We start from the raw sequence: 27,663 nt of genomic DNA on the forward strand, positions 1-27,663 counted from the left end.
GTTTAAACTGGCAGATGTGAGGAACATATCAGTAACACTTAAGAGTTAACCTGAGGAAATTTCAGATTTTCTTCCGTATGTTGCTTGTCTAAAACTAGTTTCATTGGTATAATTAAAGTATTTAACTCATTTATGTTTAAATAAATAGATGTAAATAATTCAAAGTCACTTTATGTTCTCTTGAAAGGTGATTGGATTAGATATATAAACGGTTATTATGTTTATAAACGAACCCTACTAAGTTATAAAATGTCTATTTCCATTTATTTCATTGTCTATCTTGCCTCTGGAGTAAATGTGTGTGTCTTTTACAGTTTCTGAACACCATTCAATGAATATAGTATGTACTCTAGAAAAAAAATCACATAAACATGCCCATAAAAAGATTCACATTGCCTTCTAAACAGCATTCAGTGTTTTGCTATTGAAATTTGAGCCTGCTCCATTCAAACTCAGTTTCTTCCTATTAATTATCTTGGGCCTACGGCAAAATTATTTAACTTTCACACTTCCTTGAGTGCTTTAATCAAAAGGCAAAACCCATCCCTAGACTCTCCCCCTCCCATCCCCATAAGACAAATTAGCAAGTGCAGAAACAAAAGAGAAAAACAATGTAATCAATTAAATGCTAAAGAATTCCAGGATTTCACGCCTGAGCTGTATCATGTTGACCAGCGACCCAAGTACATGCGGGGCACCAGCTCTTCCCTCCCAAAGCCGGCTGAGCGCAGGGAGGCTCACAGCAGCGTCCCCACGGCCCCCCTCGCTCGCTACACACCCTCCTGCCATTGAATAATAGAAGAAAAAACACTGACCTAGTTTAGAAGCGCAGATGAAAAGAAAATGAAAACAGGATACATGACAACGGCAAGGAAACCATGGTAACTAGGAGAGGGGACTGTTTTGCTCACTTTATTTTGGTCAGAATAATCAGCAAGCTGGGCCTTCAGCTCCGTGATCTCGGCCTCCAGCAGGCGGATCACTTCTTCGTAGTCCATTTCCATCCCGCGCGCCTGTCTCTGCGCGGCCTCGGCGAGATGAATCCGGCTTCGCAGCGCTCTGGTTTCTTCAATGACAGCTTTGGCTTCCTGAGGATTTCAAAATTGGTGCCAACGGGGGAAAAAAACCCATGTAAAAATAGTTCAGTGGTTTAAACAAAATATTTCCTCCCTCAAGATGTTATAACTCCAAAACTTAGTGCGTACTTGTTCCTCCCATCTCAATTGAAAATTAACATGCATGTCATTTATTATAGAGTAGCTGCCTGGTCTTACTTTTCCTTTGTTGATTTTTAAGATGATTTTCAGTATGGAATCTCCAACTTCACACCCCTAGCATAATATTTTGAAAATAAGGGAAGTGGAAGAGAACTGGAAACGGAAGATAATAAGAATTGGTTCAAAAGATAAAAAGAGTAGGCTTCCACAAAACTCAAGTAGGTGGGAAGGCGCAGGGTCTAGGAAGGCTCTGGAAGCTTCCTCATTACCGCTGAGAGATCTACAGTGCTGTGCGGCTTCTCCAGGTCCATGCCCGGGAGCCAGAGCTCACTCCCAGACATCAATCTCACTGCTACTTCTCTTTTTCAATTTAAGCCAAAAAGTAGAATTCAGTAGCGAGATATATAGCTATTCCTACAGGATGCAATGTTCACAAGACATTTATTAAACATGTGTTACGTCTCAGGTGATTCATGTGTCTTTTCTCATTCAACTTTTATAACACCAAGAGAAAGGACTTATTTAAAAATAATTTTATACATAACCAGAGGCTTGGGGTGGTTACAGAATCCAAGGTCAGAGAGTAATGCCAGAATTTAAACCCAGGTCTGTCTGACTCCAAGTTCAATGCTCGGTTCACCATTTTACTCTGTCACCAGATGATAAGTACAAACAAACAAGCAAACGAAATATAAATCGACCCTGTCTATTTTAGCTACATTCTCCACGTGAGGAAGAGGATGGGGTGGCCAACCACTTGCTCTCTCTAACTGTGCCCTGGTGCTGGGTGGACGACGGTCCCCCAGGGCACTGACATAATTTAACATGGCAGTTACTGTGCTGTAAACCAGTTCTTTTCTTTTCTTGATGCGGAATCTCTTTTCTCTGCAATGGAACTTTCTGCTCCAATTGCCATGGCTAATACTCAACTATGGCTATTTTAATATTCTCAAAGCTATTATAGGATACTTGATTTTTTGAGCCTAAATATGGTTGAAGTGAGGGGAGGTTTGGGACTATGGACATATTTTTAAGGATCAAATTTTCATTCATACATTCAAGACTATTTTTTCAAAACTTACTTTGCATCAAGTTCTGTTTTAGGTACTGAGGGAAGAGCACTAAACAAAATAAACAAAAGTCCTCCCATCTGCCCCGAGAATAGACTCTCCAGTTTGGAGAGATAGTAAATTAGAGATCATCAATGAAGATCTCATTGGGAAGACATTGGACCCTCTGGTCCTGCAGGGAGGATGGAGCCATGAAGACTTTCTAAGGAGGAGCTTTCTGGGCGGAGGGAACAGTTCGCGCGAAGGCCCGGGGGCAGGACTGTGCCTCGCGTCTTCGGGGAACAGCAAGGAAGCCAGTGGGCCGACGTCGAGAGTAGTGGACAGGACGGGGGCAGCAGGGCATGGGGGCGGAGCGGTAACTGCAGGGAGGGCGAGGGTGGGGCTGGGGCGCAGTGGCCAACCTTAAGGGGCTTTGTAGGCCATTGTAAGGACTTTGGTTTGACTCTGGGTGAGATGGGAAGAGAGTGGGGGTTTATGAGCAGAAAAGTGATACAATCTACTTAAATTGTAAGTGCGTATCTTTTGCTGCTGTGTTGAGAGTAGACTGCAGGGGGTGGGCAAAGGTGTAGCCGGGAGAAAGGGAAGGGAACAAACGAAAACATAATTGTGGTTTGGATAAAGGTGACAGTGGTGACATAGTGTTAAGTGGTTAGATTCCACATGCAGTCTGAAAGTGGAACAGAATAGCACATCATCATTAACAACCTTTACTTAGCAGATACTGTATCCAGACGAACATGCTATATCATAAAAAATACAAAGGTATCTTTTACCTTCTCTTTTCTGGCTTAGAGCATTAGGTAAGACTTAGAGAAGTGGCGGAAGAGGGCAGAGCACGTTAGACAAAGCAAAGAATGCGAACAAAAGCAGAGAAGAAGAAATATGGTGCATTTGTGAAAGGGCACTGGAGATCAGCTTTGACTGAAGTCAATGCTTCCTGTAGGGGAGCCATGAATAAAGAAGTTCAAGGAGAGGGAGAGACAGGGCTAGGCTTTGGTGGAAATGGCATGACGGGTGAAAAAAAACTTTTAAAAACATTTTATTGAATTTATTGGGCCAGTATTGGTTAATAAAGTTGCATGTCTCAGGTATACAATTCTGTAATACAGCATCCATGTACTGTATTGAATGTTCACCACCCCAGTCAAGTCTCCTTCCGTGAACATTTATTCCATTACCCTCTTCTACCCCCACCCACCCCCTTTCTCTCTGGTAATCGCCACACTGTCGTCTGTGCTTATGAGTTGTGGGTTTTTGTCCTTAATTCTTCCACATTTTTCACCCAGCCCCCCAAACCCTCTGCCCTCTGACAACTGTCATTCTGTTCTCTGTACCTATGAGTCTGTTCCTTTTTTGTCTGTTAGTTTATTTTCTTCATTAGATTCCACACACATGTGAAATCACATGGCATTTGTCTTTCTCTGACGGGCTTATTTCCCTTAGCATAATACTCTTCATGCCGTCGCAAAACATAAGATTTCCTTCTTTTTTATGGCCGAGTAGTATTCATTGTGTAAATGTACCAAATCTTGGTTATTTTAAATAATGCTGCGATGAACATAGGGGTGTATATATTCTTTCAAATTAGTGTGTTGGGTTTCTTTGGATAAATTCCCAGAAGTAAAATCACTGGGTCATAAGGCAGTTCCATTTTCAGTTTTCTGAGGCGAACCCACACTGCTGGCTGCAGTGGTCCGCGTTCCCACCACCAGCAGTGCCAAAGGGTTCCCCTTTCTCCACATCCTCATTCGCACTTGTTTTTTGTTGATTTCTTGACGATAGCCATTCTGACGGAGGTGAAGCGATATTGTGGTTTTCATTCGCATTTCTCTGATGATTAGTGATGCTGAGCATCTTCTCACATGTCCATCGGCCGTCTGTATGTTCTCTTTGAAGAAGTGTCTACTCAGGTCCTTTGTCCATTTTATAATTGGATTGTTTGGGGTTTTTTGGTGTAGAGTTGTATAAGCTCTTTATAAATTTGGGATATTAACCCCTTATCAAATGTATCATTGGAAAATATGTCCTCCCATTCAGTGTTGATGGTTTCCTTTGCTCTGCAAAAACTTTTTAGTTTGATGTAGTCCCCTTTGTTTATCTGTTTCTTTTGTTTCCCTTGTCTGAGGTGACATATCAGAAAACATATTGCTATGAGAAATGTTAGAGATTTTACTGCTTATGCTATTTTGTAAAATTTGTATGGCTTCAAGCCCAATATTTAAATCTTTAATCCATTTTGAGTTTATTCTTGTGTATGTAAGAACGTGATCTAGTTTTATTTTTTTCATGTATCTGTACAATTACCCCAACACTATTTATTGAATAGACTATTTTTACTTCTCTATTATGTTCTTGTTACCTTTGTCAAATATTAATTGACCATAAAGTCATGGGTTTATTTCTGGGCTCTCTATTCTGTTCCATTGATCTATATGTCTATTTTTTTTTATGCCAGTACCACGCTGTATTGATTACTATGGTCTTATAGTACAGTTTGATATCAGGGAGCATGATTCCTTGAATTTGTTCTTCCTTCTCTTTGCTGTGGCTGTTCAGGGTCTTTTGTGGTTCCATATAAATTTTTGAAATATTTGCTCAAGTTTTGTGAAATATGCCATTAGTATCTTAATAGAAATTACATCAAATCTATAGATTGCTTTGGGTAGTATGGACATTTTAATGATGTTAATTCTTTCTATCCATGAACACAGTATATATTTCCACTTATTTGTATCTTCTTCAATTTCTTTCTTCAAAGTCTTATAATTCTGATTATAGATATTTTAAATTCTTGGTTAAATTTATCACTAGGTTTTTTTCTGATGCAATTGTAAATAGGACTGTTTTCTTAGTTTCCCTTTTTGATAGTTTATTATTGGTGTGTAAAAATGCAATTGATTTCTAGATATTTATTTTGTATTCTATCTGGGGAAGTCTTGACACCTTCTGGGCAGAGAGGAGAACACAGCACTTCAGAAACCTTAAATCTGGCAGCAAGGTGCAGGATGGGAAGACGTGGCCAACCAACCACCTACTATACCCTTAATTCACAGAACTTTATTTTCTTATTTTGTAAAGTAATTGTCTTATAATAAAAAGGTACTTATAAAAAGAAATACCCAGGGAAATAAAAGGACACTTAATCTAGGCATGTCGGTTGCATTTAGTTCAGCAGAGGTGGTCAGGAGTCACCTTGTCGCAACTGAATCAACTCACGTCGGTCTGTCGCTGTGCGTACAGGAGGGAATGGCGTGGTGTGCTGGCAGCTCGCTAAGTGTTTTACATGGGTCACCTCCACTAACCTGCATGCTTCTGTGTGAGGTACGTCAATTGTGATCTTCATTTAAGGGATGGGAAGCTGAAGCACAGAAAGGTTAAATGACTTGCTCAGAATCACACACTTAGCCAGTGGCTGAGCTAGCCTCTGAACCAGGCAGTCTAGTTACAAAGTTCATGTTCTTGGCTACTGCGCCATGCTACCTTTCCAACTATAAAAAGTGCTAAAAAAATTGCTCGTAGATGACAATATCATCATTGCCCAGTCCTACATGGGCTTAGGATGTGGCCATTACCAGCTACTCAGAAACGTTCAAGGTGGCTACGTTGGTCTCCATTTCCCATTCGATAGAGCTAGAAAACAAAAATATACTGTCACTGAAGAGAAAGAGGAGGGGCACAGAGTCCTCCATGGCTGCAGCAAAGAATAACTAATTTGATGACCTGTCTCCTTTGCACTCACTTCATGCAGCTTTTATTCCTCTATAAAAACAGCACTTTGGTTTTTGCCCAAAGAATGCTAGTTAATTAAATGAAGAATCTGGATGGAATTTATATAGTCATTATAGTGCACTAATGGTAATACAGTGTGAAATGCAGTTGATGCTGAATAAATTCATGCTATTTCTTTTGTAAAGGTGCAACTGTCAGGTTGGTAGATGTGACCCCTTGGCAAAGTTCTGGCCCAATTCCCACTGAATGGGTGTTTAAAAGATTAGTGCATGAAATGATGACTCTTAGTCTAAGGAGCAGAAAAGAAAAGATAGCAGCAGTATTATGTACTTAGCAATGTAGAATCACATAAATCCATTTTTTCTTCCCCCCCAGGTGTCTTTTTTTAAAGATTTTACTTATTTATTTTTAGAGAGGTAAGGGAGGGAGATAGAGAGAGAGAGAAACATCAATGTGCAGTTGCTGGGGGTCATGGCCTGCAACCCAGGCATGTGCCCTTACTGGGAATTGAACCTGCGACACTTTGGTTTGCAGCCCACGCTCAATCCACTGAGCTATGCCAGCCAGGGCCCAGGTGTCTTCTGATAACTAACTAACTGTAAAGCCTCCTACGTCAGTAACAATGGAGCCAGAATTTTCCCAGGACCTCAACATAAGCCTGAAATCCCATCGGGGTAAACACTGCAGCCAGTTCACTGATTTACTTTGTATGAGGTAAAGAGTAATTCAGTTTGGAAAGTTAAAAAATAAAAGAGAGACCAAGGTGTAATAGTAAATCAGAAAAATCAACATATTATTCTTTTGAATACTAACCAGTATGAGCAAATACACTAAAAGGGACTTGGATTATGAAATCAGATTTCTGAATTATTATTTTTTGGGGTGAGACAGGAAATGTTTTCAACTCATACTGTCCCACTGTAAAATGAGAATTTTTCCACCTCACAATTTCACAATGAATCTTCAAGGAAGATCAGACCAAATTCTTTGAAAATATAATTCACACTAATGAAAATCGTCACAGGCCACACATACTTTGACCTTAGCTGTGTGATTGTGTTGAGACAAAGGGCGTTATAAATGCACATGAAGGGCAGTAGGAACCCAGAAGGACGACAATACGGTGTGTGTTTTTCCACACACAGCAAGCGGTTCTTCCCCATGCAGCAGCATGATATAGAACTCGAAAACATGGGCATGAGATGAGCTGTACCGAGGTCAGCATCTTAGACAGGGTTTTTTTTTTTCCACTTTCTAGTGGTACGATTCTCTAAGACTCAGTTCGTTCATCTGTACCATGGGAAATAATAATACCTTCTTCATAAGGTCAAAACAACTCTCACAAGAGGGTTAAAGAAACTGTTATGGTTCCTGTTACAGTTTTTTCCCCCATTCCTGTTTACTACTTTTGAAAAACATACATAATTACCTATGCGATTAGAGAGCTAAACTAGATGATTTAGTAAGGACTTTCCAGAGGCACTCAATTAGTAATATCAGTTATTGAAAGTTAGAGATGTTGTTTGCAAAGATAATGCACACACGTCTTTTTCAATGTTAGCAACAGTCACGTAAGATCTTTTTTTCCCTAATTATGAGTCGTGACGGCTCCCCGAAGGAGAAGGAACAAGCACCAGCAGCAGCTGCACACGTGTAATTCAGCTCGCACGGCCGCATCACTGCCCTCAGAAGTTCTGTAATTTTAAGCTGATCAATAAATCTTTCAAATGTCAATGGCTGACAGGAGAGAAAGGAGACTTCAGAGAGATATATGTTTTAGTGGAATGTAAGTTATGCTACCAAGCCCAAAAGAATACTTCTCTTATCAGCTTCCTACATTCGCTCACTGGAAAACCTTTCTTGGTCTAGGTCCCATTACATCTTGTGAGAAAGATTAGGGTTACTCCAGGAAGAGGGCTGTTGAAGGAAAAGTGCTTAAAAGCAAGTTATATCTAGTTTCCTTAACTTATGTGTCAGATTTAGTAAAATAGGTATGATATTCTTCTCAACGGATGATCTCCAAATAATCTAAAGACATTCATAAACAAATCCGCAACTCATCCCGTAAGCATGGACACATCTGGGGGAGAATTAATCCGCGGTACTTTATATTTGCCTCTGGTACGTGCTCTGTCCCTTTCCTTTCCTCACTTCTCCTCCACGCATACAGCAGGCCCACGACTCCACCTCTTTACCCAGCCAGCTATTAAGCAAGGTGAGGTCTTCATTTATGATACATTTGCAGCCATTCCTTAATTCCCATTCTCACCACCACCTTACTGATTCCTGCCGTTACCAGCTCACACGTAGGTACTATGAAATCAAGGAAGCGATCGCCCTGCCTACTGTTTTCTTCAATGCAGTGTTCTGCACGTCACTTCTGAGGGACGACTTTTCCTAAAATATTGCTCAATTCCACCTTAGGCTCCAAGCCTAAGTACATGAGACATGATCAAATACATCCTCCATATCCGTAGTTCACGGTTCTCTATTGCTTGTTCCAAACCGAACTTCCCAGCCTCGGCACATTCAGCTCTCTCACGTGACGACCACATCCAAGGACACCCACTTCCAGTTTCCCCAGATGACACTCTCCACCTCCAAGATGCTTCTGAGCACATTATTCCTTCCACTGGGTGTACACACTTTCTCCCTTTTTCTTTATTCGATTCTCATCTATCCTTCAAAATCGACCTCATCTTACCTTCTCTAATCTTTGCAGCCCACTTCGGCCTACAATGATTTTCCCCTCCTTTTGCCTTTTACATCTGTTATCTGTAATTAGTCACATACTACTTAGTAGATCCTACTGCTATCTTGAACTGTCTTTAAAGTATAAATATGTTACTGCCTCCATTTCTAAAACGAAAGGGTCTTGACAGCCCCAGTGAGAACACGGGCTGTCTGAGAGTAAACACCCCGCTGACGTGAACAGGCGCTCCACCTAACAGCAGTAGGACATGTACCGGAGTTGACGGCAGGGCCCGTGACTATTTGGTTTTTCATATCCGGTAATAATTGCCCTAGAAAACTATATTAGGTAAGAAGTTTTCATAGGCAAGTTCTTCATAAAAGGTTTCAATTTTATGGGAATAGTAATACAACTATATTTCATTTAAATAAATAATTATAATAACAATCACAAAGCATGCTATCAAAAACACCACCTAATAAAAAGCAAATTATTTCATTAGATTCCTTTTATAGCTAAATTAAACAAAAATCCTTTTGTAGTACTAATCAAGCAAATGAGATTATGTCAAAACCAAATGAAATGAAAAAAAATCAAGGTTGAAAATAGACAGTTGTACCTTATTGTTTGATAATTTCACTTCTTCATTTTTCATTAAATACATCTAAAAATTTGAAGATCAAAAAATTATGCACACTAGTTTATATTTCCCTAGGAATTACATTTTCCCTCATAAGTTAATATAGTACATGCTCTCAAAAGGACTACATGTCTTGAAGGTCCTTTCCAACCCCATCCACCCATAACCCTGATTCAATGATTTATGCTATGACACTTCTTTCTCAAGTGTGTAAAAATAATAGATATTTGAAAATCCAAGAAACAAAGATTTCCTTTAGTTAGTATGAAAAAAAGCAAAGTGCTCACTTTGCTAAGGAAGATTTGGTTAAGCTTTTTGGAAGAAAAGGAGGTCAGTCAAATTATAATTAGCTCTAATTAACCTTCCCAAGAGCTGTCAACTTCTTCACCTGATGCTACCCCATTCTCCAAAACGTGCAAAATTGAGTCCTGCTTCTGAACATCAAAGACTATCAAAGAAACAATTTTTAATCTCTGTTTATAAAAAGAAGCCTCTAATCAAACACAGACACATAAGCACAGCTATCTGGTAAATTTTATCATGTGAGCTTATATACAATATAAATATTAGTCAAAACATATTTAATCTAAAACATGTATTTTCCAGTTTAGTGACGAATGACATATAAAAAAACCTATTTTCCTACTTCTCTAATTCTGGTAATAAATGTACCAAAAGGGAACATTTGTGGTATTGGAAATTTCTTTTCATAATCATAATTTAAACCTTGTTCATCAAAACCTGGTACAGTTCAAAGCCTATTTTTCTCCTAAACATTTAAAATTAACCTGAAGTTTGGAGGTTAGGGGAGATCTCACTTAATGATAGAAATGCATTCTTTCTACATTGACCTTGGGTTTAATCCAATCAGAATCTGAATTTATCAAATTGTGTTTGTTTTGAAGGAAGTGACCAAGAGTTCTAAATTTGAATCTAGATGTAATAAGATCTAAATAATCAATATGATTCTTAAGTTGATTTGGAAGAAAAGAATCAGTGAGAACTGGTAAGCAAATTCTGAAAACCAGCAACAACAACAAAGAAAGGAGGAAGATTGGACAGGGCCCAAGGACTTCAGGCATACATAAAGCTACAAGAATTGGGAGGGGCTAACGAAGAGTTAGACAGAACACTCATTCACCCAGTAAATATTTATTGACAAAGCAACTGAAAAGACCAGATGCCCCAATCAGGCCCTAGGTTATAAAAGCATGCCATTTAGGATAATAGAGGTATCACAAAACAGTAAGTGGTTGTGACTACAAACTATTTGGGAAAAAGTGTAGAGCATAGACCTTCACCTCATACCACTCACCAAATGAAATAATTTCTTAAATGGGTTAAATAACGATAGACATGGAAGGAAGACTAGGTAAATGTGTATGTGAAAAAGGATAGATTTAATAACACAAAAATACCTGTGTTTAAAAACTCTGAAAAACATTACAAAGGCATTTTGCACATAGGTGAAAATATTTATGACAGATTTGGTAGAAACAGAGTTAATAACTACAGTAAAGTTATCTTATAAATGATGTAGGGAAGAAGAGGAACACAGTTACTGGTTAATAAAAGAGAAGTGAGGAAGAAATAGCAGGAGTGGTAAGGGGACAGGAGTAATGCAAGGGACATACGGTCAGAGGGGCAGAATGTCACTAGCTGTCACGTCAGGAAAGCAGCTGCCTTCAATACTGAAGAACTGTGATGGAATCCACAATTTAATTTGAAAACCATGGTCATGGATGATCCTTGACAACTAGCATGGATGACAACAAATCAAAGTATATTTTCAAATAGGGTGATTTATTTATGTTGGGTTAGGTATGCCTAGAGAAGTCTTGTTTTTAATTCTAAAATAGTTTGTGAATATAAATCATGTAACACAATGTCACGAGTCCCGTATTGAAGTAAGAATACCAAAAGTGTTTCTCACATAGTAAGCTGCCAAGATAAGAATTTTATAGTATCAACTGCCTTATCACTACTTCCTCCTTGGGTAAAATTTACTAGTTTGTCAGCCAAATTTATATTGCTGTAACCCAGAGATGTTTACAATACACCCTGAAAGGTGCTCTCTTAGCAACTGACTACTGGAGTTTTAGAGATCTGTATTTGTTTTTAGTTAAACAAGGGCAGTTATAGGGAGTAATGCCTACTCTGGAATATAATCATGCCTGCAACAACTCACCAGCTACAGGGCGCCTGTTCCGAAATGCTTTGTAGAAAGTGAATGTTTGCTCTGTTTTCCTTACTGGATTGAGAGCTCCGTGTAGAGAGTATGTCAAGCTTTCACAGTGCATCCACACAAAATAAGCATTAAATAAGTGTCTCTTAAATTCCCTTGCCAAGTCTCCCTTATAAGCTACTGCAGGCATGTGTGAAACAATTTATTAAAGACTGTTGAATACCTTCTTCCATCACCATTTATCCCCGCATACCCTCCTTCACCACCCCCCGCCCTCTTCTCCCTGACAATCACCACACTGCTGTCCCTGTTGATGAGTTTTTTTTTCTCTTTTTTTTGCTCAATCCTTCCACCCCACTCCACCCAGGCCCCAAGCTCCCACCCCCTAGACAGCTGTCATCCTGCTCTCTATCTATGAGTCTGTCTCTCTTTTGCTTGTTAGTTCATTTTATTCATTAGATTCCACATGTAAGTGAAATCATATGGTACTTGGTTTTCTCTGGCTGGCTTATTTCACTTAGCAGAATGCTCTCCAGGTCCATCTATGCTGTTGCAAAGGGTAAGATTTCTTTCTTTTTTACAGCTGGGAAATAAGAGTGTACAGAGGATGTCTTGTGGAATTGTGCACCTGAAACCTGTATAATTTTGTTAACCAATGTCACCCCAATAAATTCAATAAAAAGGAGAGAAGGAAGGAAGGAAGGAAGGAAAAGAAAGAAAGAAAGAAAGAAAGAAAGAAAGAAAGAAAGCTAGTTGAATGTGGTCCCTCAACAGCCAGAAAATAAATGGCTCATGGTATGGAACCCAGAACATTAACACCATTTCTAACTAAGCCAACCAACTACAGAAAATACTGTCACTGAATGAACTGCAAGGTTTCTGTAAAGAATAAGATCAACTCCTTTCCCAATTCTTCCAGTATCGAAAATTCTGCAATTCTAATTAATCTGACACAATTAAAATGGGTTCTATGGTATGAATGGAAAAATAAAATTTCTCTCAGAATTCTCAACATGGTAAAAGAAACAACTATTTGGAAATGGGGACTCTGAAAAAGACATCTGTGTTTGCCAGTGCTTGCTTAGAATGCTACATTCACCTCCACTGAATCACTAGCTATGGCTGGTGTCTGCGCAAGCAGGGATGCCAGCTGGCTGTCCTCGAGTTCCGTCCCAAGCACGCTGTCTTCAACTTAGGCAGTTTCTTGGGCAAAGTCTAATGCTGGAGAATACAGTGGTCATTTTTTGTTCTACATAAAGGGAATTAATGTTGAAAAATAAATCCAACCAGGTTTGCTGAATAAGTTTTTCCACTTAGGTAGCTGTCTATCATTATAAGAGCTTTATAATTTCTTTTCTCAAAGAAGCTCTTTTCTTTTTAAAAATCATTCTAAGATCATTTCAGATTAAACATAGTTGCAAGAAATAATAGAGAGGTTCCCTGTACTCTACTCATTCTCCTGCAATGGTTATATCTTGCATTACTATAGCAGAATATTCAAAACCAGGAAACTTCACTGATACAATCCACTGACCTTAATTAGATTTCACCACTGTTACAGATGCACTTGGCACTGAAAAGGATCAACCTATGGATGTATGCAACAACCTGGATGGGTCCCAAGGGGATTATGTGGAGTGAAGGGAGCCAACACCCAAAGTGACATACTGTCTGATAACATTTATAAAACATTCTTAAAAATACAAAATTATAGAGGTATAGAAAAGGTGAGTGGTTACCAGGTGTTAGGGAAAGGGGATGGAAGGAGGTGGCCGTGGCAATAAGAGTATCATGAGGGATATTTGTAAAGAGGGGTTTTCATAGAACGTAAGAGTTGACATCCTGAGGTCACAAGTGACCATCTGAAATGGCAACATAAGAACATTTTACTTCAGAAAGCTTTTACAACAGAAAAGACTGACAAATCAAATATATGTGTTTTTCTCCTTTTCCCCTCTAAAGATGAGATTGGCATCTTGCAATATTTACTATACTGATACACTATAAAAAGTTCAGATCACTAAAGAAGAATAAAAGGAGTGTGGGAGCTCATCAATTCTGGAAATTAGAGATTTTACTGCTTCTTTAATAAGTGCACAAAGAAACACAATCTCTGAAAGTGTAAAAATATGAATACTTCCTTAGCAATCACATTTTATTAATCCTCTTATAGACAGTACATTTATTCTGTCCTTACAGTTTCCTTTGTTGCTTGCTCCATAAACCAAGATGGCCCACAGGCCAGCTGCACCAGCTGCAACTAAGTTCATGCTCAACCGCAGCTATCCAGAGAGAATCCTGTGCTGATTTGACCTTACTTTTCTGACTCAAGCATTCAACCCAACCTTTGCGCAAGCGAGGCCAACTGCAACTGGGCTTATTTGAATCAGGAGAAGTTGCCAAATGAACAATTTCCTGTGTTTCTTTAGGGCAAAGACTGGTTCAGACAAGCTAACTATTTTGGTTTTGGACTTTTCACCAATTCATTGCTGCCTTAGGTCATAACACTATGCTGAAAGGAACTTTACAAACAACTTAAGTGTGAGAGCAGGATTTGGAAAGCTGTTGATCAAAGGAAGTTGCTAGAAGACGGCCCATGCCTGTTAAAAGTTGTTAAAACTTGAAGAAAAAATAACAAGAAGTGTAATTTTATGGGAAATTGTGCTCATGATTTTAAATGGTAAAGTTGGTTTATTCGGTAAAGCATAAGAACTCATCAAAAACACTTAGATTTTAGGGAACAGAACAGCCAACTCCTGACAAAATAGTCAGTAAAGTATTCTGGTAGTCATGCTTGGCTGGATAAAGGAAGGTACCTCATATTTCTGATGAAAATGGATCCCCTAAGACTTTGCTCTTTCATTTTGTTTTTCTTTCTTCCTTCCCTCTCCTTTTCTTTTTCCCTTTGCCCTTTTCTCCCTTTTTTGTTCTTTATTGCTTTCTTTTGAATCAATACATTAAAAAGATAAATTAATTTCTATAGTTTAAAATAGGTAATATACCTTCCAAAAGAGGAGATTATTCTGTTCTTAGGATCAGGCCACTATCTCAAAATAATTCAATTCAAAGTTTACAAGTGAGTAAGCAAAGGATATCAAATTGCATTTTCTTCTCCCTTAGAAGTAACTGGAAACCATTGTTGTAAAATAAACTGAAAATCAATCTAGTAGTATTTTAATAACTAGGTTACCTATGTACTAAAGGAAATATCTATCTATCTATCTATCTATCTATCTATCTATCTAGGGGGGAGAGAGAGAGAGAAATTATTAGTATTATACTAATTTCATGTAAAGATTTTCAAAAGGACACCAAACAAAGGGGAAGAAATTTTGCCAAATTTTGTATAACTCAAGTTTCTGGTTTGAAAAGTTTTTAAGAGAAAAGGCATACATACTCTCTACTTGTAATTTTTAAAGACTCTTTTGCTAATTGTGAAAAAATATATTAATCCTTAAAAAATGGAGAGGTAGTTATTCTCACTAAAGTATAGGAACTCTTTTATTAACAATACCCGTATCACCAAAATAATGGCATTGTACATTCATAAAAGAAGGTGATTAAATATACTTAAAAATTGACAGTATTAGGTTGATTTGGGGTAGCATATTTTTTATAGCAATGTTTGTTTCTGAAATGAATAGTTGTATTAGTATGCATGCATGTTGGTTTGTAAACACAAATACATATACTTTTTATTATTTTTGCTAAAACTGGAAAATATACACTAAATAATATTCATTAAAACTTCTTTACCCTCAGTCTTATTTCTCCTATTTGTTAATGGCATTATTACAGCCTCTCAATCACCACATTACAAAGCCTTGACTGCTCTCTCTGACTGCTACTATACACTCTATCACTGTTAGACTGGCTGACTTTGCCCTCAGAGTATATTTCACACAGACCCCTGTAACATATCTGATATAATCCCACACCCACTACCCAGTCAAATCTGCCATTGCCTATTACCTGGACAAGTGCTATTCAAATTTTAAGGTGCATGTAAATCATCGAAGCACTTATGAAGTGCAGATTCTGGTTCAGCGGGCCTGGGGTAAGACTTGAGACTGCATTTCTAACTACATTCCAGGTGTTGCTGACTGCCAGTCCTGAACCACAACTTGATTAGCAAGAAGGCAGACTTCTAGATCTGCATTATCCAATGTGCTAGCCACTAGCTATATGCGGCTATTGAGCACTTGAAATATAATGAGTCGAATAAAAAGGTGAAGTTTTAACCTTAATTAGTTTGTATTTAAATTCCAAAACTTAAGAAGTGTAAACTATTTTTCCATTACACAGAAATTTATTGTTTTGGTATAATTACCTTTCACTTTAATCACTGCATCATGTAAGATCACTGTTGCACTGTAGTGTTTGTGTCTGGAATGCGAGTCATTGGAATATACATAAACACGTCACTGATTTGGTTACTGTTAATGAGTGAATTAATTTCAAAATTTTTATATGTCAGCTTAACAGTGTGCTTATCTGAGTATTTTATGCACACAGCACGGGTTACAGTAATACATATGCATGTCATGATCGGTAATTAAATTGATATTCTCATTTCCATTAGAATTAATTTTTTTTGTATTTAAAAGAGTAGGTATGGGAAAATTTTTAATATAAAGTTAAGGAATATTGTATAACATTGTATCATATTATATAACAAAGTAGAAATGAATTAGCTGGTAATATAACTAGAATGATAAAAAGAGATGAAAAGAAGTTATGTTGCAAATTTCAAGATGAGTGCAATGGTAACTTACAATGCTGTTTGTTGTGTAAAATATTTTTTAAACATATAAAAAGTGAGTGATATAAAGAGGTTTTTGCAAAGGAATGGTAAATTTGTTAAGTTTTCTCTTAAGAGTCAAATAAGAAGCAATGAAATTAGTCACCTGAAATCAGAAGTAAATGTTCAACACTGGTAACTCTGGCCAGCTATAAAATGGCTTGGGATTTCTTGCATAAAAGAATAAACCATTTTTATTTAGACTGATATGGTAATTTTAGCTATGATAAAAGATTAGGAGAAATAGTTTATGGAAGATTAAAAATCTTTAATGGAGGCACAAAATAAATGCCCAAGAACTTTTGTTTACCAATATCAGTGATCAATTAATTGACTCAAAATTTGACTGAGTTGTGAAAGAGTTTTATAAAGATTTTCAGTATTTTGAATTTCAACTCAAGATTTTCTTAGAATAGAAATCAAAGACAAAAACGGCAATGTGATTTCTTCTTTACCATCAATATCACCCTGTATACGTGTGTAATTGCCACTGGAGGCAGGTGTGGATGGGGATGGGAAGGCTGATCAAGGAAGCTCTTGGAGGCTTTGACATTTCCTCTTTGTCGGGTTTTGGCTTTCACTCTGAGTGAGATGGAAAGTCCTGGAGAGTCTACTCGGGTTTTAAAAGGATGCTCCCGGCTGCTGTGTTCTGATGAGACCTCACGGGGGTGGGGCAAGGGTAAAAGCAGGGTAATCTGGCAGGAAGCTGTAACTACGACATGGACAGGTGATGATGGTGGGTAGGGTGAAAAGTGGAAAAATTCTGCAGATTTTTAAAAACAGGACCAAGTTAGATGTAGAAAGTGACGGAAACAGACGGGTCAGATCATACATGACACAAGTTAACCATTTTTCCCTCCTTTGAAATACCTTCAATGGCAGTCCACTGTCTAAAACGTTAGATTGGTATTCAAGTGCCTACAGGCTTTGACCTCAGCATACCTGCATCTCCCTGCCAAATGTTATTCCTGACACTTCCGTGATTCCCTGATGTCAAGGGACCTTTAATAATGATGATAAAAGAACACAAAGGTTCCAAGTCATGAAAGGCAAGGACCTACATCCAAGATTGCTCTATCCAGCAAAGCTTTCATTGAGAATGGAAGGGCAGATAAAGTGCTTCTCAGATAAGGTCAAGTTAAAGGAGTTCATCATCACCAAGCCCTTATTTTATGAAATGTTAAAGGGACTTTTCCAAAAAAAAAAGAAGATCAAAAACATGTATAGTAAAATGACAGCAAACTCACAATTATTAACAACCACACCTAAAACAAAACCAAAAACAAACTAAGCCAACAACTAGAACAGGAACAGAACCCCAGAAATGGAGATCACATGGAGGGTTAGCAACAGGGGAGTGGGAGGAGAGAGAGGGGAAAAAGGTACAGAGAATTAGTAGCATAGATGGTAGGTGGAAAATAGACAGGGGGAGGGCAAGAATAGTATGGGAGATGTAGAAGCTAAAGAACTTATGACACATGGACATGAACTAAAGGGGGGGGAACGTGGGTGGGAGAGGGTGTACAGGTGGAGGGGAAATGAAGGGGGGGAAATGGGACAACTGTAATAGCATAATCAATAAAATATATTTAAAAAACTATTATTTTTAAGAGTCTACCACATTCCTGACTCAAGTTCTGTGAACAAATTATAAGACTGATATTATCATCACAGTTTTGAAATGAAGACACAGACACATTAACAAACAATAGTAGAGTTAGCAACAAAAAGAGCCCATTTTGACTCTGAAGATAAGACTTTTCCTTTCACACCAGAATTTTCTTGCTGTATCCTCTGCCTGGAATGATCTTCCCTTTCTTTGTCTGGTTCAGTTCATGTGTTACCTTCTCTATAGAAAGTTTCCTCATCCCTCAGCCAGAATTAAGTTTTCTTCCTCTAAGTCAAATAATTAAAACAAATCATTTCCACCTCCTTGTCAGCACCTAATATTTCTTCTTCTGTTATTCATAATAATGACCATAATAGTTAATATTTGTCAAGTGCTTACTATGTGCTATATACATTTGCAATATGCATATAACCTTACTTAATGCTTCGTGCACTCTTGTGAGTGACTCTGTTATCAAACTAATTTTACAGATGAGGAGAGTGAGGCTTAGAAAGGTGACTTTGATTGACCAAGGTCAAAAGCAAGCAAGAGGCAGGGTCAGAGTATAAACGTACATGGTCTCATCCAAAGCTCATTATTTATTGGGTTGGCCAAAAAGTCTGCTTAGATTTTTCCATAAAATAAAAGACACATTTTTTTCATTTTTACCAATAACCTTATTGATTTGGATATTTTGAGTATGTCAGCTATCTCCCACAGTGTATAACCTTCACTATTCTCAATTAATGTCTCGATGTGATTGCTCTCAACTGTAACTGGTCTACCTGACCATGGAGCATCGTCCAGCGAGAAATCTCCAGCACGAAACTTCTCAAGACACTTCTGACACATTGGATCAGTCACAGTACTTTCTCCACACACTGCATAAATCTTGTGTTTCAGTTGTTTTTACCTTTCTTGAAATAATAAAGCCTACTATGCCAAAAATGTGTGTTTTCTTCCATCTTCAATATTAAAATGGCTATACAAAAATCCACCAATTTCAGTAAGTTATTTTTAAATGCATGCTATATGACAGCTGTCACAATACAATATAACAAAATTGTTTCAAATGAAATTAAAAACAATTAAGGGCTGCTACTAGAGCCATCTTACGAAAAAAACAAATGAACTTTTTGGCCAACCCCATGCTATACTATTCCTTATGCCAATTCACTTCACATCATATAAGATTCTTTCTCTTGTTTATTTTTTAAATCTATGTCCCATCTTTTTCTACTGAGTCTTATTAAATTCTGATAACAAATTTTGATTATTAATTAATGCAGAACTACATTCCTTAAGAACAGAAACGAATCCATTCAGAGAAATAAATACTAAAGGGCCTCATGTGGAAAAAGTAGGTATTGCTGGAAAAAGAAGAAAAATGCTATTTCTCTTTAGATTCATGTCTTAATCAGGTCACAATGTAATTATTATTTTATCAAGTATACTTATGTCAAGTACATTTTAAAGCTTTTAAGTTCCAAGCATTTAGGAGACAAAATTTTAATTAAATGTAAGAGAAAACTCTACCTTCTAATTTATTCTACACATAAAAATTAAGAAAGAAGATTTATAAATGTCCACTTTCAGGAGGCAAAGAAACACTAAATTGTAAAAAAGGCCTGGCCATAGAAACTGAGGAAGGTATTGAAAATACAGAATTAAAAGAAATAAAAATGCACATCAACCAAAGTACAAAAATACTTAATAAAATGGGGGTCTGAAAACTGGCCAACAAAATACAGGGCTGTCTAAAAACTTTTTATGTGGAAATAATTTCTGAGGTGCACAAGAGTTGCAAGAGTAGAAACAGCACAAAGAACATTTTCATGCCCATCGATCAGATTTACCTAGTTCACCAGATTCACCCTTTGCCAACATGTTCGTAAGTGAGAAAGAATTCTTGTAAGCCACTGACATGTAGAAGCTGTTGTTGCCGAGATTTTGCATACTCTCAATGTCTCTCTCTAATATATATATATGGTGTGTATACAATACACACAAATAAACACACCTAACTTTTTTCTTAACCATTTGAGGGTAAGTTACATACATCATGGCTCTTTAACCTTAAACCCTTCAGTATTTCCTAAGCAGAAGGACACTCTCTTACATACCATACCCCAATTACCGAATTTAGGAAATTTAACATTGATTCAAAACTCTAATCTACTATTATATTCCAATTTTGTCTATTGACATAATTTTATCCTTTATAGTATTTTCCTATCCCAGTGCAGGATCCAGTCTAGGGTCAAGACTGTATTTAGTTTTCATAGCTGTTTAGCTTTTTAATCTGGAACTTTTTGTCATCTTTCTTCGATATTTTCAGAGCACGGACATTTCTGAAAAATACAACTCCACAAACACACACACACACCCCACGCCCCACACACCTTAAAAAAAAAATAAAACTGTCCTTCATTTCAGGCGTGTCTAATTTTTCCTCGTGGCCAGATTCAGGTTATACATTCAGGCTATACAAGGTGCTGTTTTGTCCTTTTTGAGGCCTCACATTTGGAGTCACACACACCCATCTGATACCAATTTTTAGCACCCGTGAGAGTTGTCTGATCTCACTACTGTGTATTTACTACTTTTCCCCCTTACGATTAATAAGCAGTCTCTAAGCAGCGACTTTAAAACCATGTTAATATGTAAATATTCTGCTCTTCATCAAAATTTTCCCCTAGATTTAGCATCTGATGATTCTAGTCTGATTCAGTCTAGTAATCACTCTGTTTAGTAAAAAACAGATGCAAACTGCTGATTTGCCCAATCTGGCAGCCCCTCTGTAGTTAACCAGTCAGCACTCAACTGACTACCACAAGCAAAGAGCCCTCCTTTCTTCTCATCATCTATGTATTGCACTAATGATACGGCCTCATGAATTACTTATTTTTCAGTGGTTTGCAATTCATTACTGTATTTAATTATCTTGGTCTCAAGTACTTCCAGATTTGGCCAGTGGGAGCCCCTTCTAGCCGGTGTCTGGTAACACGCTCCCTTCATTTTGCATACTTCCTTATATTTTCTGGTGTAACACGTGCCAGGCTCATCTTGTACTTTTGAAACAGCAGCAGTGCAATAGCAAGCTTTCGGATTTTTGCTAATCCGATGGCATAGTTGTTTTTTAAAAACGGTTGTGTAGAATTTACTTACAGTGAAACTTACTTATCTTAGGCATATAGTTTCATAACTTTGCTTCACCCAAGGTCACAAAAGCTTCTTCTAGAATTTAACAGTTTTAGTTCTTACGTTTAAATTGACAATCCATTCAGAGTTAGCTTTTGAGTATGATATGAGGTAGGGGTTGAGATTCAATTTTTTCTCACATTAACTATTCTCTACTATTGTCATCATGCATTGTAACTAGCATCTTTCCCCACGGACCTGTGTGTGAACTTTTTCCAAATATCAAGTGACCATAAGTGTGAGACAATCTCCACTGGTGTAGAATGAATGCTATTAGCTCCAGGCGATTATTTGTGTATATCTTGCTAGCTTGTAAATTTTTCATGAAGTTTTATCATTGACTCTCTTGGGTGTTATGAATTACCATTATGTCATCTGCAAACAGATAGTTTTATTTTTCTTTTCTAATTCATGTGCCCCTACCTTGTTTTTCTAGTCTAACTGCATTTTCTTTTTCTTTTCTTTCTTTTTTTTTGTGCTATTTTTATCAGGCCTAGGCATCAAATATTAAACTTGCTTTAAGTAAAGAATTTGGAAATTTCTATAATTATTTTGTACTCTGCAGCCATTTAGGCAGTTTGTGGATTGACTGTCAAAGGTTTGGTTAAATTCCCATTGAAACCACCTGGCCTGGTCCTTTTCTGTAGGGTAGTTTCTTGCTAGCTTTTCTTATTCTATGGATATAGGTCTGTTGAGCTTTCTATCTCTACCTAGGTCAGTTCTGGGAAAGTGTATGTTCCCGAGAAAACCTTTTTCATTTAATAAGTGTGTTAATCCCATACATATTAATTAGGATGACTACTATGCTCCATCTCAATGGTCATAATGTTCTTTTTTGTTGTTGAAATTATTGAGTACCTTACATTTACTGGATTTCTTTCTCTCATGTGTCCCTTTTGCTTTTTTAAAAATATTCTTTTGGTATTTAGGGAGGTTTGTATTTTCATTCTATAGGTTACATTTGTATTATTATGTTTTTAAGTTATTTGAACATTGCTTTTCATGGTGACTGAAATTCTCTCTACTTTTACCTAATCTTTCACTGTCTGATGTCAGTTTCACGTGGTATGCATTGACCAATACCTTTTACTTAAGAAGATAATGATCATATTCTGTTCTCTCCCTTTTTCTCTGTCACCCTCTCATTTTTTAAATAAATTGCATCTTTTGATTTCTGCCAGACGTGTAATGTTTTCACACTGTTCTTTTACCCATGAACTTACCCTCATTTTAGTCTAAGCTGTAAAACAACAGATGTAAAATGCTTACTGTTTGGAAGTTCTTGCCAAAGTTAGTGCAGTTATTTTTTTGGTCCGATGAGACTCATCCTCCCTTGGAGTCCTCAAGAACACTACGTGGATGTGCACAGTACTCCAAAGTGCTTTTCCATTGCCTTGACATCTGAGTGTCAGCTTGGTCATGTACAATGTATTTGGCTTACACTTTTTTCCTTTAGTTTCTTGAAAATGTTGCTCCACTACTGTCTTACTTTACATGTTTTGTTGACAAGGCTGATGCTGACCTTTATAAGTTATTTGATCTTTCAACTCGGAAACCTGTGCATACTTTTCTCTATTTTTAAAGTCTAAGAGTTTTACTGAGTATGTCCCTAGAGTTGATCTGTCCAGGTCAAATTTCCCCAGTGCACAAACAGATTCAGGTCTTCTTTTAGTATTGAAAAGCTTTCTTAGATTATAGTCCTAAATATTAGTGCAGTTAAGGTGCTTTTATTTTCTCCAAAGAAACTCTTTTTTTCTTTCATTCTCATTTTTCCTGGCAATTTTTCCAGTTTTCTTCAATGCCTTTTCATTTGACTGCATTCTTTCTTGGGCAATTTGTAATTAAGTTTTGTTTTCTAATTTGATTTTGTCTTTTCCTTCTCTTTCTTTCCTAAGTTTTATCAAGTCTCATTTCATTTCTTCCAGTTTTTGGGCCATTTCTCTTCTTAGTTTTTTTAATTTCTAATTCTTAATGTCTAATGCTTGCTTGAGGACACTTAAATTGGTCATACCACACTGTGGTAGTACAGTTTTTGACAACTCTGTTGTTGAAATGTTTTGAAGAGGAACACATTTAATTCATATTATTGAGGAAAGCTTTATTTCATATTGTCTGATTTTTACAGTTGTTTTGTAATGATGGGGACAGATATATTTTTTTTTCTATTCCCTTTTCTTTCATAGAAAGAGTTCTCAGTTCAACAGCACCCTCTTCTGTGCAACTTCTTTTATGGATCTTGTTGATGGCTATGGAGTGGATAGATGAAGGAGGTTTGGTAAATCTTGTTTCTCTTTGTTTATGCTAGATCCTTAATTTTCCCCTTTTATGCCCTCCTTTCTCTTCCTCTTTCTCTCTTTCTTAATTTTTATAAAGGTTTATTTGAGCCAAACATTGCCAAGAAGTGAGATATCAAATCTGGAGGAATACACACACACGCAAATGTTTTTCAAAGATTCCTTTCTGTATTTCTAGTCATTTTCGCCCCCACTGATGCAACTGACCAGTCTTTCTGTGTAACGTGTTCACACAGGCCAGTTCTGGTGAGCGTTACTCAATGTCCTTCTTTGTCTTCACGCCCTAGTCCCCAAGGGATACCGCCCCTTCTCTATTTATTTGCTTCTCCCCCAGAAGCAATGACTCTCAAGGCTGCCACCACTGGTTGCACACACTTTCTCTCAGGTCCCAAGACCCACCAAATCTCATGACCTTGTTCAGTATTTTGGCATTAATTGTCCGTTTTCTCTTTCTGGCAGAGAGTTTATTTGTGCTTCATCTACTTGCTGTGCTTCTCCTAATTCTTTTTCAGTTTTGAAGCCTTACCTCCTCTGCTCTTTGTACTTCAGGTTTCAGTGGCAGGCAAACTGCAGGACTTTAAAAAAAATTTTTTTATATGTACGTTGAAGGCTGTGGTGTTCCCTGTCACACAGTCACATTGAAGTTATGGGTCCTGTACGATTTTATTTACACTTCGGTTTTATGTTTTCTGGGAGGGTTACATTGGAGAAATTCAAAACCACATGACTGCCACTGATCTCTAACAATGTTCCCTTAACTTCCTCATCATTCTGTTCTTTGCTTGTTGCCTGTGTATGTATTTTATGGTATCATTTGTAGCTGTTGTAAGCTACCTAAAAGTCTTTGAAGAATTTTTAACTTTAAAATAAATTTTTACTTTTTATTATTATTTTTTTTAAGTTTTATTGTTATTCTATTACAGCTTTCCCAATTTCCCCCCTTTGCCTCCTCTGCCCAGCCCACCCCCCACTCCCACAGTCAATTGCCACAGTGGTCCATGTCCATGGGTCATTCACGCATATTCTATGAAAGTAAAAAAAAATGCTCTATCTTACAGGGCTATTTATTTTATTGCTTATTTTGCTGTTACCTTTAATAATGTAAAGTGTGAGTAACAGCAGGAAAAAATAAAAGAGGAAGAAGAAGAATGGAGAAGCAGTAAGAATGATCTTCCCAATCGATGGATATCTGGCTTTGAAAGCGGTTTCAGAGAGGAGTGTGAACCCGTCTTGGAGCAGCAGCAGCAGCAGCAGCAGCAATACTTCAGGACCGGGACAGCCTCTATTACTCACGTGTGCGTGTTCGAGGGTATCATGCAGCATCCGTGCTTTATAATCACACCCCGCATGGCTTTGCACACACACAGAAAATACATACACAATACATGCACTCACCTGTTTCACACTGTGGAGTTCTTCTGTCAATTGTTTCCTTTGCCTTTCTGATTCAAATAATTTTTCCTGTATTTAAAAACCACTGAATTAATAACTTGTTAAGAATATCAATGAGTATCACTTTTAGGGCTTTGTTTCAAAGCTTATAAACGTCCCAAATGTCCAACTGCTACAATCTGAAAATATAGTTCCATCACTTTTCTGGTTTTCTATATACCATTTAAAAGTAATTAGCTATCTACAGTATAATTGTGATGAAAATGCATGTTCTGTTACTTTAATTAGCTGTTTTGTAAGGTCTCAAAATCGTAGGTCCAACAAAACTCAACGAGGATCAAAATGTGTAAAAATTAACTGAATTTTGGGTAATAACTATCATTGCCAAAGAGCTTCCAAATTAGAGAGCATTATTATTACAACTGGAAGTCTCTCTTACTATACTGAAGAAGACACATGAAACTGAGCTGAATAACATTGTCCTAATTTAGCTTATTCTTGGAAGATTATCCATAAAAATGAAGATACGACTGGTATAACTGAAATATGAAATGACAATTCTTAAGGTAGAATATTATACATGCCAGTCAAATATTATCACCTTTGAATTTAAAGTTAAGGAGCATATACCCTAAAATGTTCACTTTTAAATATATTATAAATAAATCTACATGTTACTGATCAAATCAGAAATACTAAGTATAATTTAAGAACCGTTTTACTACACACTTGAACAGAGGTATCGCTTGACAATTAAACTGAGTAGTAAATACTCATGGCAACACCGTAATGTTTGTGAGAAGTAGTCTGCTGTCTGGTGTGTTTTCAGCGCATTCGTGTCTACGGTAAAACGGAGGTGTATGGAGATGCACACACTACAGCAAGCTAACAAATCGGCCACCGACCAGGAGCCAAGAAACTGCTGCCTTCCAGGCTCTCTCTCCTGCTCCGGCAAGTCACCTTCACTCGTGCCCTAGTTTTTTGCATCTGTAAATGGAAAATATATCTATTTCCATTCAGCTTTGCAAAGCAGGAGCAATGTGAACTCTGCAGAAAGGCTTTAAGTTAAAGAAAGCCGACAGCACTTTTAAAATCATTCTCGCCAAATAATATCAGACATTGGCATCGAATTATCTTGGCTTCATTTTTATTTGTACCTTAAGTCAGACATAAAGATTAGAGACGTACAGCACAATGGTAAGCGATGAGAGACCACTTATACACTCTATGAATAACTTCCTTCAACAATGTCTATTTTTGTGTGTGTTTATAGTCCCAGTGGAAAAACTAAAAGTATCTCAAATAAAATATTTATTGCTTTGTATACTCTATTATATAGCTAAACAAGTGCTTCTCAGACAATAGATAGGTTTTGAGGTAAAGGAAATTTCAGATTATGTTACTTTAGATGTGTTCAGTTACATTTCATAAGCTTTAAATGTGAATTTAAAGCTTCTTCAGGAAAGCTTGTTTAAATATTACATGGATACAGTATTAAATTATAATTCTAATAACTAATGTTGATATTCATATATAAAAACGGAAATATATTACTAAATTTAGCAATGATAAACATTAAGGGAATGAAAAAGAGCTGAGAGCCTCTACAAATTCTAACGAACCGTAACATTTAATGGTTTATGCAGAGATAAATTATATAAGAATGCTATTGTAGCAAGATAACTAACAGTGGAGATATTTCCTAAGAGGATATGAGGAAACTATTGTCGATCTATTTTTAAAACTGAATTCATTTGTTTTTAAAACTAAATGTATAACACTTAATTGTTACACCAGAAATGTGGAAAGACAGTGGTTTCAAAGTTGTAATGAGAAGTACATAGGCCCTAGCTGGTGTGGCTCAGTGGACTGAGTGCTGGCATGTGAACTGAGAGATTGTCAGTTCAATTCCCAGTCAGGGCACATGCCTGGGTTGCGGGCTAGGTCCTTAGTTGGGGGAGTGAAAGAGGCAAACAATCAATGTTGCCCTCTCCCTCTCTCTCCCCCTTCCTCTCGCTCTAAAAATAAATAAATAAAATATTTTTAAACAAATAAAAAGAAAAATTGAGTGTAAAAAAACAAGTATATAATATATTCCCTTAGTAGTGGAATTATGCTTATATATATTCGGAAGAAATATGAATTGGTAAACCCTTCTGAAAGGGAATTTGGTAAAACATATACAATTTTATATGTCCTTATCCTTTGAAAAAAACAATTCAGTTTTAGAAATTTATTCAATTTGTACTTTTATAATTGTAAACTGTGCAAAGATACATCTACAAAGCTATTTATGATGAGATTTTTTTTTAGGATTTTATTTATTTATTTTTAGAGAGGGAAGGGAGGGAGAAAGGGAGAGAGAAAGAGAAACATCAATGTGCAGTTGCTGGGGGCTGCGGCCTGCAACCCAGGCATGTGCCCTGACTGGGAATCAAACCTGCGATGCTTCGGTTCACAGCCCACACTCAATCCACTGAGCTATGCCAGCCAGGGCTTGATGGGATTATTTTTAATAATGGAGAACTGAAAATATACTAACTATTCATCATTAAGAAACTGAATAAAGAACCTAGGAAAGATCCACATGACTGATGATAGGAGAGCCATTCAGAAGCATCTGGCATATCCGTGTACATTATCTGGAAAAGTAGCCCAAGATATAATACTAACAAAGAGGGGGAAAAACACAAGTTGTAAGAAAGTGTGCAATGTGTTAAATGATTTTGTAATAGTTAAAAATAGATATATGGTTCATGTTTTATATATATATATACACATATGCATTCATTTAAAAATATGATTGGCTATCTAGAGAAAATCTATGAAGGAT

The 27,663-nt window shown here is 37.1% G+C and overlaps 1 protein-coding gene across 11 annotated transcripts in view; it reads right to left on the minus strand.

Annotated features, from left to right (window-relative positions):
* The window catches only part of STXBP4 (syntaxin binding protein 4), a 139,579-nt gene that overhangs the window by 62,738 nt on the left and 49,178 nt on the right, over positions 1–27,663 (minus strand). For 10 of the 11 annotated variants that reach the window (XM_045835735.1, XM_045835737.1, XM_045835734.1 and 7 more), the window contains 2 exons: positions 24,834–24,899; positions 912–1,088 (listed from right to left, as the gene is read on the minus strand). In XM_045835735.1, the coding sequence (XP_045691691.1) occupies positions 912–1,088; positions 24,834–24,899 (243 nt within the window). The remainder of the gene's footprint in view (positions 1–911; positions 1,089–24,833; positions 24,900–27,663) is intronic. The other variant, XM_045835745.1, reaches the window with a different exon arrangement.

Source organism: Phyllostomus hastatus, unplaced genomic scaffold (assembly GCF_019186645.2).
Source record: "Phyllostomus hastatus isolate PE091 unplaced genomic scaffold, TTU_PhHast_1.1 phas_contig_210, whole genome shotgun sequence".
NCBI lineage: Eukaryota > Metazoa > Chordata > Mammalia > Chiroptera > Phyllostomidae > Phyllostomus > Phyllostomus hastatus.